This window comes from the organism of the source record quoted next (genome assembly GCF_019968985.1).
Source record: "MAG: Porospora cf. gigantea B chromosome Unknown PgB_NODE_56_length_51726_cov_119.965, whole genome shotgun sequence".
NCBI lineage: Eukaryota > Apicomplexa > Conoidasida > Eugregarinorida > Porosporidae > Porospora > Porospora cf. gigantea B.
In genome coordinates, this window is record NW_027179121.1 from 40,082 (window position 1) to 51,726 (window position 11,645).

General features: G+C 56.7%; 8 protein-coding genes across 10 annotated transcripts; 4 read left to right on the plus strand and 4 right to left on the minus strand.

The window, feature by feature from the left end:
- Window positions 1–9: 9 nt before the first annotated feature.
- Window positions 10–792, minus strand: KVP17_001754 (uncharacterized protein; the record flags this gene model as incomplete). Its single annotated transcript, XM_068517446.1, has 1 exon — window positions 10–792. The coding sequence occupies one exon, from the start codon at window positions 790–792 to the stop codon at window positions 10–12; it is 783 nt and encodes a 260-aa protein (XP_068373038.1).
- Window positions 793–836: 44 nt separating this feature from the next.
- Window positions 837–1,736, minus strand: KVP17_001763 (uncharacterized protein; the record flags this gene model as incomplete). 2 transcript variants are annotated; one of them, XM_068517461.1, is made up of 1 exon in its annotated part: window positions 837–1,736. In XM_068517461.1, the coding sequence occupies one exon, from the start codon at window positions 1,734–1,736 to the stop codon at window positions 837–839; it is 900 nt and encodes a 299-aa protein (XP_068373053.1). The 2 variants fall into 2 exon arrangements, with proteins under 2 accessions (XP_068373053.1, XP_068373052.1); XM_068517460.1 differs by having other exon boundaries at window positions 837–1,409.
- A 1,855-nt stretch (window positions 1,737–3,591) lies between these two features.
- Window positions 3,592–4,836, plus strand: KVP17_001769 (uncharacterized protein; the record flags this gene model as incomplete). The annotated part of the gene is made up of 1 exon (XM_068517469.1): window positions 3,592–4,836. One exon carries the CDS (start codon window positions 3,592–3,594, stop codon window positions 4,834–4,836), a length of 1,245 nt encoding a protein of 414 aa, XP_068373061.1.
- A 7-nt stretch (window positions 4,837–4,843) lies between these two features.
- KVP17_001778 (uncharacterized protein) lies at window positions 4,844–7,810 on the minus strand (the record flags this gene model as incomplete). Of its 2 annotated transcripts, XM_068517480.1 has the most annotated exons (2): window positions 4,844–7,663; window positions 7,693–7,722. In XM_068517480.1, the coding sequence occupies 2 exons, from the start codon at window positions 7,720–7,722 to the stop codon at window positions 4,844–4,846; spliced, it is 2,850 nt and encodes a 949-aa protein (XP_068373072.1). The 2 variants fall into 2 exon arrangements, with proteins under 2 accessions (XP_068373072.1, XP_068373073.1); XM_068517481.1 differs by having other exon boundaries at window positions 4,844–7,810.
- Window positions 7,811–7,824: 14 nt separating this feature from the next.
- KVP17_001773 (uncharacterized protein) lies at window positions 7,825–9,108 on the plus strand (the record flags this gene model as incomplete). The annotated part of the gene is made up of 1 exon (XM_068517474.1): window positions 7,825–9,108. The coding sequence occupies one exon, from the start codon at window positions 7,825–7,827 to the stop codon at window positions 9,106–9,108; it is 1,284 nt and encodes a 427-aa protein (XP_068373066.1).
- Window positions 9,109–9,277: 169 nt separating this feature from the next.
- On the plus strand, window positions 9,278–9,529 carry KVP17_001771 (uncharacterized protein; the record flags this gene model as incomplete). Its single annotated transcript, XM_068517472.1, has 1 exon — window positions 9,278–9,529. The coding sequence occupies one exon, from the start codon at window positions 9,278–9,280 to the stop codon at window positions 9,527–9,529; it is 252 nt and encodes an 83-aa protein (XP_068373064.1).
- Window positions 9,530–9,540: 11 nt separating this feature from the next.
- On the plus strand, window positions 9,541–11,031 carry KVP17_001774 (uncharacterized protein; the record flags this gene model as incomplete). Its single annotated transcript, XM_068517475.1, has 1 exon — window positions 9,541–11,031. One exon carries the CDS (start codon window positions 9,541–9,543, stop codon window positions 11,029–11,031), a length of 1,491 nt encoding a protein of 496 aa, XP_068373067.1.
- A 3-nt stretch (window positions 11,032–11,034) lies between these two features.
- On the minus strand, window positions 11,035–11,625 carry KVP17_001761 (uncharacterized protein; the record flags this gene model as incomplete). The annotated part of the gene is made up of 1 exon (XM_068517456.1): window positions 11,035–11,625. One exon carries the CDS (start codon window positions 11,623–11,625, stop codon window positions 11,035–11,037), a length of 591 nt encoding a protein of 196 aa, XP_068373048.1.
- Between the last annotated feature and the right edge of the window lie 20 nt (window positions 11,626–11,645).

Genomic DNA, 11,645 nt, shown 5'->3' on the forward strand with positions numbered 1-11,645 from the left:
ATGGTGTTTTCACTCGACCTCCAGCTTAGAGTCAAAGTTCGCTACGAATCCCGTCAGCATACTCTTGGAGAGCTCCTTCCAGTGAACGAAGGTTTCGTGGAATTTATCCCGAAACTCGTCTATCTGATCATCGAATCTTGCGCCGAGGGGACGATCCGTAAGTGTCATCTTCACTACGCGGTCCTTGGCGCTGTCGCGGAGCTTCACAACATCCTTCTTGGCCTTGATCTGCTGCGCTTTCATTGTGCCAATGTTTAGCTCCTTAGGAGGCACTCCTCGGGATAGGGATCGGTAAACGTAGTCCTCATAGTTCTGCAATATCCGTACGATGATGTCGGTCGTAGATATGCCCTCGGTTCGCTGCGTGGCTTTGAACTTTCCAATCTTCTTCACCCAGCTATAGACGTCGTTCGCTTCTGCCGCCGCCTTCGCCGCCTCCTCGTCGTCTCCCACCGAGTCGCCTTGCGCTCCTTGGGTGTAAGGGATATCGTCGTGGGCCACAAAGTCTATGCGATGCTCCTCAAGGAACTTGGGGGTGAGTGTCCAAGGGCAAGGGCACAGTACCTCATCCACCCAACGGATATGCCGCAGGGTTTCTGCACGCTCGTCCTCAGTTTGGACCGTTTGTCCCTTGTAACGGTGAGTCTCCTCATCCGAGGCAACTCCCACAATCAAATATACATGTGGGAACATGCGCTTGCACTGTTCCAGCTGTCGCATGTGGCCAGCGTGCAAGAGGTCGTACACGCCGTCGGCATAGATGCGTACCGGTTCGCTTGCGTCAGACGTCATCTTTAAAGCGCAATTCCCAGTTTTCGGCTCAGTTTTCGACGCAATCATGATATCTCACAGGAAAAACTCCATTCCAATTCAAACTCTAGACGCCATTCCGTCGTCAGTCGCACGGATCGCTCTTGCGGAATCGAGTGATCTCGCTTGAAGCGCAGAAGCCACTCTCTTCTAAATGCCGCTTCGAGGTCATCAGTCAGCTCAGCCTTGGTGGCAGGCCTCACATCGAAGAACGTCACGAGGCCCGCAGCACGCAGGCCTTGGCCCGGAGCAGGCATCGAGCGTCCCGACCTCTGCCACTTCTCGCCATATATATGTACGAAGTCCGTGCCCCACTCGATAGCACAGTCAAGGTCCATCGCACGCAAATCCACAGGCTCAGTCCAGCGGATCTCGCCCACAGCCGGACGCCGGATGGTGAAATCCTTTACCGCCGCCAACTGGCGGTCGGACATTTCGCGTAAAACCTGCCAAGAGGGTTCAACCTCCATTGAGGTTAGATCACCCCTCGGCGGTCGAGAGGACGCTGCTTCGTGCGTATCTGCGCAGACGATCACGGGACCCGCTGCCACGCTGGCGGCGGGCGGGGATGCACCCTTGTTCGCGGTGACATACTTCATGAGGAAATCCTTACGTAATTTTGCTGAATGCGCCGTAGGCGTTGACCGTGGACTTTGGGTGTCATCGAGAGGCTCAGATGGCCTGTGAAACGATAGACTGGACCGGGCGCGGCTGCCGGTAGTATTGGTATAGGGATCTCGCGCTCGAGCGCTGCACACTTTGGCATGAATCTCGTCTGTAGACCACCCTAGCTCATTAGTAGTCCGACGCCCATCAATCATCCTCCGTGGGGGACTACAGTTCAGGCGTTCAGACGCCCGGTCGAGCTGACTGTTAGCATGTCGGCGAAGGTCTTTGTACTCCTTGGGGATGGCGTCTGCGTTCATGTTGGGGACCCAATGGTTGGAGGACTGGGACAAAAAACCGACCAGGCGAGCGATGCCGTGGGGATCCACTGCACCGTTGGACTGGGGCTGGATACCCTGTCCAAATTGATTGGTTGATGACGACTGGCCGGACCCGAAGAGGCCACCCTGGCCTCCCTGGCCAAAAGACGAGAAAAGGCTCGATGATGAGCTGGGCATGCCGAATAACGAGGAAGTCGAACTCTGCTGGTTTCCGAACAGCCCGAGACCGCTTGACGTCTGCGTTCCGAAGAGACTCGACGTCGACGAACTTGACTGACCGAAGCCGCCAAACATACACTTGCTAGACTGCCCGAAGAGTCCACCGTTAGTGGACTGAGTGAACCCACCAAAAAGGCTGCTTGACGAAGGCTTCTGACCAAACAGACTACCTCCGAACGAGCTACTTGACGTCTGTCCGAAGAGGCCGCCCCCAAAGGACGTAGACGACGACGCTTGCTGTCCGCCGAGGCCGGCGGTGAACCCGCCGAAGCCGCTGGAGGATGACGGCTGGCCGAAGAGGCTTGACGACGACGTGGCCTGGTTACCGAACAGGCCACCCGCTTGTTGGGGGCTGGGCTGCTGGCCGAAGAGAAAGCCTGAGGACGAGCTCTGCTGCTGTCCGAACAGCCCTGGCGAGCTGCTCTGGCCCCAGCCTCCCAGCCCACCAAAGGCTGCAGGTTGGGAGGAAGAGGACTGGCCGAAGCCTCCGAAGAACGAGCTCTGGGGAGCGCTCGTTTGGGCGAAACCCGAGCCAAATAGGCCAGAGGGAGGCTGTGACTGGCCGAACCCGCTCGAAGGCTGCTGGTTCCCGAACATGCCGAACCCCGACTGCGAAGTCTGCTGCTGACCAAACCCACCGCCAAAGCCACCGAATCCTCCGGTAGAGGACTGGTTGAAGCCAGCAGACGGTCCTACCGAGCCACGACCAGTATCTCTGGGGGCACGCCCCTGCTGGTAGTCCTCCACTCGTAACTCCTCTAGGGCCTTTCCGTTGTTCTTCACCTCAGTAATACAGTAGCACTGGCTCGAGGCAACGCGGTGTCCTTGTGCAGGTAATACAACGTCCAGCGTCCCTGTGCACCTGTCTTTCTTGGCCCCCCAACCGCCTGTCGTTGTTGTAGTCCCCCAGCCAGAGCCGCCGAAACCTTCAGATTGCTGCCCCCAGTTGGAGCCACTCTGTCCCCACCCTGAAGCGGCTTGGCTGCCGAAGCCCCCACCCGTGAAACCACCAGCTTGTGACTGGCCACCGAAGCCTCCAAATGATTGTTGGCCGAATCCCCCTTGAGACTGCCCAAATCCACCTTGAGCTTGACCGAACCCGGATTGGCCAAATCCACCTTGAGCTTGACCGAACCCGGATTGGCCGAATCCTCCTTGAGATTGGCCGAATCCTCCTTGAGATTGGCCGAATCCTCCTTGAGATTGGCCGAAGCTATTCTGGCCAAAGCCTCCTTGAGACTGGCCGAAAGCAGAGGTCTGTCCGAAAAGACTCGTTGAGTTCTGGCCGAACCCGCCACCGAATCCGCCGAAACCGGCGTTTGATTGCCCAATTCCCCCGAATCCACTCGAGGATTGTCCGAATCCGAACCCTGATTGACCGAATGCACCTGGCTTTTGGTTTTGGAAGAATCCACCCTGGCCTGCGTGGCCGAAAGACATTACGCGAAATTCAGGGTTTTGACCACCATTACTCCCCACTGCTTCGTGTTTTGAGGAGTGCATAGGCAATGCTTCCGCAATGATTGGAGCGTCAGATCGAGCTTTTGAACAAGCCGAGCCTCCCACCCCCACAACAAATGACTCAGAAATTAGAATAATTACGTTTGTACGTTCGATGACCTACCAACAGCGGAATCAGAGGCTATTGTCCTCTTCCGTAATAGGCGAGGAATACCTTGGCGATTTCCAGGAGGAGCAGATCCGGTACGTGGAGGTGCCTGTGATCGAAGAGGTGATTCGCCACGTGCCTCGAAAGGAAATTATTGAAGTCGAGAAGCGAATCCCCAAGTACGAGGTCGAATACGTAGAGAAGATAGTGAACGTCCCTCATGTGCAGATTGTTGACAAGCACGTAGAAGTTCCGCAGGTGCAGGAGGTTGTACGACACGTGCCTAAGCGAGAAGTCATTGAGGTGCAGAAGCAGGTTATCAAGCATGTGCCCAAGGTCGAGACACGGTTCGTGGAGAAAATCGTGGAGGTTCCAGGCGAGGTCATCGAGGTTCCTAAACCGTACTTGGTGGAACAAAAGGTGATCGTACCGCGGTATGTCGACCGAGAGGTGCCGACGGTGGTGGCTCAAAAACTCATCCCCATCGTTTCTGAGTCTGCAACTGACTTCATCGACGTCGAGCTCCGTGAGTACAACCCACGTCTTGTTCCTGTCGATCTATTCGTACCGCGTCCCGTGAATCGCAGCCTGATTGCGTCTGGTAAGAAGGACACGCACAAGGTAGTGGACGTTCCACCTGCGCAGTTTAATGCACTCGTCAAGCAGATCAATCCTTCCATACGCGACGACAAGGCGCTGGAGGACTTGCTGGTTCGTGTGAACGGCCAGTATCCTGTTGGCATGGCTGGCGATATTGTCACCCCACTAGGAGAAGAATGGCGCGAGGGTCACGTCGAGGGTACCCTGCACTACTCCCATGACGCTCCAACGGGTCCCCCCGTAACGCAACATCCCGGAATAACTACATCTCCCCCCGTAACGCAACATCCCGGAATAACTACATCTCCCCCCGTCCACGCCAAGCAGTACAGCGCCTACTCGCACTCCAAGTACGGTTCGACCACTGTCTCAGGCGGCTTCGCTGGTAGTCCCCAAGTATTCACTGGCAGTCCGCAGTATCAGACTAGTCCGCACTACGCCGCCAATATCCCAGGCCTCTCCGTGTCTCCACAGAGCATTGGTAGTATCTCGCACTACCAGCAGCACACGAGTCAGCAGCACCTGAGTCAGCAGCACATGAGCCAGGCCACCTATCAAGGACGATCCACCACCAGACCGGGTCCACCAGTTCCCGTGCGTGCGTTCCCAACCAGCGGCGTGGCTGAGTCGCGTTTCGAAGTAGATGAGTGAATCGTTTTCAAACAATGAGTCCTTCAAGTTCCTTCTCGAGATCTTTGTCTGGCATTGACAGGTAGTCCTTCTTATGAGCCGTCGTCAGCAGGTCCAGCAAAGGCTCTCTCGTCGTCTGTCGTTTACGCCGCCGAGCGATGGTCTCTGCCAACCTCTTGGACCTGATCACAGCTACGACAGTGGGGTCACTTGGGGTGACCCGAGCCGCCCAGAGCTCCGGTATTCGCATCTGCACTCCAGGAACTGGACGGCCAAATCTCTCGCGAATTAAGGCGAGAGATTTCTCGCAGTCCTGCCTCCATCGGGGGCTAGCAGTTAGGCTGGAGTTCAGCAAGTTAAGGACTGCTGAGTAGTCTGGCTCGGCCCACAGGAATGGCGACGTGGCCGTATTGATTGGCGCGTTGGAAAACGCGTCCAGCACAGCGGTTGATGGGAAGTCCTCAGGAAAAGACCATTGGAAACGATACCCAACGTGGGTTGTCTTGAAACGGCGCCGTACCTCGCTGTCTCCGTCGAGAATGCCGGGATCAGTGGGCTTCGCCAGGTCGGATGCCCACTGCCGCAGCTCGAACAGATCCTCGAAAGTGGGCCAGGCGTCAATGATTTCCAGTGCGTTGACGATCCCAACACCTCGCACGCCTGTGGTGTAATCGCATCCCAAAAGCATGGCCAGCATACGTAACTGGTCCAAGTCCAGTCCCAGCGTGCGCCGGACAGCGCTGAGTGAATGAGCTTCCACGCTGCGAGTGCTCTCAAAAAAGTTTTTGAACACCTCCTTGCCTCCAAATAGGAGTGCGTCAGAATCGTCGCTGATGATGGCGTGGCATTGGCCAGTCGCAGTCAGATACGCACACTGCGCCTCGGCCTCGCCAGGAGCGTCTATGAACGGCATTCCCATCACTCGCAGTAGCTCGCGAACCTCCTCGTAGATCTCAGGCGTAGGTGTCTCGGACTGCATTAAGTGCTGGCTCAGCGACTGGCGTAGAATTTCCTCTTCCTCGGCCAATTCGCGCTCTTCAAGTAGACTATCTGGGTCCAGACTATCCGCTTGTGGGGCCTCCCTGAGGAAGATGGGAAGGTCCTCTGAGGCGCAAGCTTCTTCTGTGTCAGCAGCGATTGGTTGTGTTCTGGCCATCTCCATTAGTTTGGACATGGGCAACACGTCAGTATGTATGGCATTGGGTAATGCAGTCTCGGCTACAGTAGAGATGGCATTGGGTAATGCAGTCTCGGCCACAGTAGAGATGGCATTGGGTAATGCAGTCTCGGCTACAGTAGAGATGGCATTGGGCAATGTAGTCTGTGACTCAGTAGAGATGACATTGGGCAGTGGAGTCTGTGACTCAGTAGAGATGGCATTGGGCAATTGTGTATTCGGAACTGTTGCCGGCGGTCTAGCCTCCTTCAAGGGGGCGGGCCGAATATGGCGCTGCTTGCCAACCGGCAATTCGGCATCGTCCCACGCCACCCCGGCCCAGTCGTCTTCCGCGGTCTTTCGCTTCAGCAAAATCTTCTTGTTGGGGTTGAATGGCCGCGTCACCGCTGGGACGGCAGCAACGGGGCTGACTTCTTCAGGTTCGCCCGCCAACAGCTCGTCGAGGAGGTCTCCTCGCATCAGCAGCTCAGCATCACGCTCGGTCCGCTCAGCCGGCGCCGGAGAGCGGGCCATGCGTACGAGCTCCAGTGGGGTCTTAGACATCTTATCGTAGTTGCTGAGATGCGTGAAGAACGACAGCTTCTCTAGGGGCTCCAGAGAGTCAAGGTCACGGACGCGTCGCCGCTTGTCGGTTGGCAGACGAGGCTTCTGGGGGTCCGGAAAGTAAGCCCAGTCCATATCCGTGTCCTCTGCCGGCGGAGGTGCCTTCGTTCTGGGGGGATATATTTGAAAGGCCTGCGCGGACACCGAGGGTTGAGCCTCGGGATTCTCCACCCAGTCTATGCCTCCTAACTGTCCGTCGATTTGGCCACTGCGTTCCTGGTGCCGCTTTCGCAGTTCCTGCTCAAGTTCCCGACCTAAAACTGTCTTGACCTTGTCGATCTCTTCGTTAGCGCGAATATTACGAACGAAAGACTCGATCTGGACGTTGCTGAAGACGGACATCGCGTCCTTCGCCTTAACGGCTTGACGTCGGGCGTCAGCCATCCACAGGTCACGCAGGTGAACCAGCACTTTGTACTGCTGTCTTGGGTCAAGGCCATCGAAGACAGCAGGGTCAATCTCAGTGTCCAGCGGCAGCTGTATCGTGCGGCTCTCTCCGTCGACCTCCACCACGTACTCCTTGAACTCGGATGCCGGTCGCAATGCGCGCTTCTTAACGTCTTGGTCAGAGTCAGAGTCGGAGTCGTCGAAAAGGTCTTGTCGTCCTTCCGGCGCCTCCAGCGGCACGTCAGCAATCTCGTCTACAGCGCGAACCTTCGAAGAGAACCCCCGGAACTCCTGAGGGATGCTATTGTAGTATTCCGCCCGCCTCTGTCGCCTACTCTCCGCGTTGAACAACGCCTCCGCCTCGTTGCCGTCCACTTGCTGGGGTTGGGTCGCTCTGGCCAAGGGCCGTGGCGCCTGGTCTCGCAAGCTGTCGGGAGACGGTGCTTCTGTCATACCACCACGTTGCTGTTGAATCACGCGACGTTTCAGCATGGTCCTTAGAAGCTTCTGCGCCACCAGGGTGGTCCTGGCCGAGGACTCTTCCCGCAGCGCTCGACGACGGGCCAGCGTTCTTTTCTTGAGGTCGGGAGGAGGGCCATCAAATACGAACACTGGCCTCACGTCGAAGTAGAGCAGCCTAGCAATGCGTGTGAAAAAACCGTACAGGTGTCCACCGGGGATCTGTACTCCTTCCGCAGTTCGCAGCGCACGGAGAAGCCGGTAGACCCAGATAGATACATCCACCGCGATTTTCCGGCCTTGCAGGAAGTGCGGTTGCACGCGGCGAGCAGCAGGCGCGACAAGGTTCCATAGTCCTTGAACGCCCATGAATTAAGAATTTGATGGAGGCTGATACGGTCACCCAAGCCGTACTGTGCCAATGGGCAGCCCTAACCCCTGCTGGAAAACCACAGGGAGACCAGTGGACGGTGCTGGCGGGGTTCTGCCTGGAATCCGACTCTGGCGTAAAGGTTTTGTCGCTTGCTACAGGCGTGCGAGCCGCAGGACATGAAGACGTGGTGCCTCATTGGGAGGACGGGCTCCTGGTCCATGGCGGACAGCTGGTCGTGGTAGACTGTCATGCAGAAGTCTTGGCCCGTAGAGCATTGAACCGGCTAGTTCTTCTCGAAATTCTGGCGCTGCAGCGCCAACCTCAAACCTCCACAGTACTCGTGGCCCTGGAGGACAACAAACTGGTGTTCAGGCCCAGGGGCAAGCTGCATCTCTACGTCTCCTACCTCCCCTGCGGCGACGCTCACATCTGCGCCGTTTCCGGCGAGGAGAGGTCACTGGGCCCATCGAAGCGCGCCCGGCTACAGCACGTGGCCGCGCGAGTGAACCTCACCGGAGCTAAGCCGCTTCTACCTGGGTCGGACTCACGCGAGGTGGGCGGTGACTTCCACGCAGTGGAGGTACTACGCTCTAAGTCTGTGAGGTCTGACGTACCCCTTCGTCGTAGACCTGTCTCTGTGTCTTGCTCGGACAAGGTTATGCGTTGGCTGCACCTGGGACTGCAAACCAAAGGGGTTGGGGCACTTGTGGGCGGATCGCTAGAACTGCACTCTCTGATCATCGGTGGCGATCTATTCGACGCTACTCGACTACGACGAACGTTCGTCGATCGTTGCCGAGAGCGCACCCAACTTCAGACACCCACAGTAATCCGTCACACAACCTTGGCCTTCGAGAACGCCAGAGAATCGGTCACTGCAGAGACCCGAAAACGAAAGCTTAACCCCCCCACCTCCGGAGTGAGTGTCGTGTGGCTCGCCTCACCTGCAGGTGGAACTAAAGAAGTCCTGGCGGGCGGCTACCTGGCCGGCTGCAGCAAAGCCAAGCTCAATGGCTGCCGATTTGTCTCCACTCTGTCTAAGAAAGCGATGGCATCTCTGTTGTTCTTGTGTTTAAAGGAGTGTGGGCAGCTCGTTGACCCCAACATGACGTACAAAGAGGCCAAGAATCGTGGAAGAACAAAGCGCCACGAGGCATTTGAAGCTGGGTTTCCGGAGTGGACGCCAAAAAGCGCGCTAAACCAACACTGGGCAGCTATAGAAGTGGAGGTTGATGCGTTCGTGCCGGAGCCCACTGAGGAAGCTGCCGTTTTGTCTCGCAAACCTCGGAAATGAACCGAACATGTATTAAAAAAAGTGAACTTGATGCAGTTTGGCTTCGTTGTTGATAGGCGTTAGCCGCCTCTCTCTCAACGAAGCCTACAATGCGCTGCAATGTCGAGGGGCGCAAGTCCCTTATCTCCGCAGCTATACATGTTGTAAACCCATAATTGTAGTTTTGTCAATGCAGCAGTCTAACGCTAGCGACAGGTATAACATCCATGCGCAGCTCGAGCATCTCCAATCAAAGTACACTGGTACTGGACATTCAGACACAACGCGCTCTGAGTGGCTGACCAACATCGCTCGCGATACACTGGCCAACCACGTACAGCACGCAGACCGGCTGCTGTATCTGGCCTGCGCGGAGAACATTTCCGTGGGCCGTATGCGGTTCCGCATCTTGAACTCCATGGCTCGCCCCACGCTCGAATAGGGATTTTCGTGATGGTGGTGTTTTTGATAATCAATATGCTAACCAAGTGGTGGTATCTAGGGTTTTTCACGCTTGTGTTGGCGGTTATGTGGAGGCTCTGGTCTCCGACAGAGAAGATCGTCGTCGTCGGTGGGGGGTTGGCAGGCCTAGTGACCTGCGTGGAGTTAGTTAGTCAAGGTCATCGTGTGCACCTTCTCGAGAAGGAGCCCTTCCCTGGGGGGAACTCGCGGAAGGCAACCAGCGGTCTGAATGCAGTCCGCAGTACGGACTCTGCGGATAGTGTCACTGCATTCCAACAGGACATAATGGAGTCGGGGGGGGGACTGTCGCAGGAAGAGTTGGTCTCGAGTCTGGCAGAATACTCCGATTCAGCGCTGCGTTTTTTGGAGACCTTCACTGGACTAGAGTTCAATGAGGTGACACAGCTGGGCGGGCACAGCCATCCTCGTACGCACAGACTGCCGACTGACCGCGAACTGGGCCCTGTGGGAGTCGAAGTGGTTTCCCGACTGCTGAGGTTTCTGAAGGCTTCCCAGCGATTCCATCTCCATACGGGAGCTAAGCTGGTGGATATAGCGTTAGAAGGGGACCGAGTGACCCATATCTCTGTGACTCAGGGCGCGGCCACTCGACGCTGGGCGGTGCAGGCAGTTATTCTGGCCACGGGTGGGTTCGGAGCGGACCTGGACCAGAGCGCGGGCCTGCTGAAACGCGTGCCTAGCGCCTGCGAAACTAGGTTTACAACCAACGGAGCCTTTGCCACCGGTGACAGCCTGAAAATCGCCGAGAAGCACCACCTCGACCTGGTGCAGCTGGACCAGGTGCAACTTCATCCTACTGCTTTCGTGGACCCCCAGGACCCGGGAGCGACAATAAAGTTCCTATGCCCCGAGATGATTCGAGGGGAAGGTGGGATCCTCCTAGGCATCAACGGCCGTCGGTTCGTGAACGAGTTGGGAACCCGGAAGCATGTATCCGGTGTCATCGCCGACCAGGGCTCCACTTTCAAAGAGTGGGGTTTGTCTCAAGATTACGACCGAGCGGCCCTGCTTCTCATAGACCCCCATATGAAGCAGCGCATAGGAGAGCGAGCCATGGATTTCTACAAGAATCGCGGCTTGTTTTCCGAGTGGAACTCGGTTGAGGATCTTTGTCGGGCGGTCCCTGTTGACTGTGATGGTTTGCAGCGCACAATCCGCATGACCCTGACGGACGACGCGCATCTCGGACGACCTGCACGACGTGCCCCTGACTGGAGCGGACCGCTGCTTAGCGCCTACGTAACGCCTGCCGTTCACTACACTATGGGCGGTCTGGCTGTCGACGCCGAGTGCCACGTGAAATCGGGGTCCCAACCGCTGCAGAACTTGCTGGCAGCGGGCGAGGTAACGGGTGGGTTGCACGGCGAAAACCGTCTCGCCGGTAACGGCATGTTGGAGAGTGTTGTTAACGGGCGGTTAGCAGCACAATCCGCAATTAAGGCTCTAAGCAAAGGGTTCTAAACTCTAATGATCGATCTGGAAGTACTGCCCCTCCAACTTCTGTTCCTTGTCCTTGATACTCTGATGCTTATTAATTCTCGGCCTAAAGTTAGTCGGGTCTCTGCGAAAGGTTATATCCAACCCCTTCAAAAACTTGTTCATGCCCGTTAGCAGTGACTCAGGAGACCTAGCAACGCAGTCGACTCCCGGCTGACCGTCGTAGACGATTACTCTGTCCGCTAAGTAGGTGGCCATGATGAAGTCGTGCTCGACGATGAACGCAGTCTTCTTCGCGTTCAGAATGAACCGCTTGATGACTCGACTGACCACAATACGTTGCTCGGAATCCAGGTAGGCAGACGGCTCATCAATCAAGTACACGTCTGCTGGCTTGCCAAGGGCAATGATAAGGGCGACCCGTTGCAGCTCGCCGCCAGAGAGAGTCTGCACACTAAGGTCCAGCAGGCTTTCCACCTGCATCGGCTTAACAACGTCGGACTGGAATTGCGCGTGCATCCACCCCTCCCTGATCTTAGTGAGGAACAGGTCACGTACCGACCCTTCGAACTTGGGGGAAATAGCCTGCGGCTTGTAGCTGACGCTCAGCTGCGGCATTTCCTCGGATGTGTTGTCTG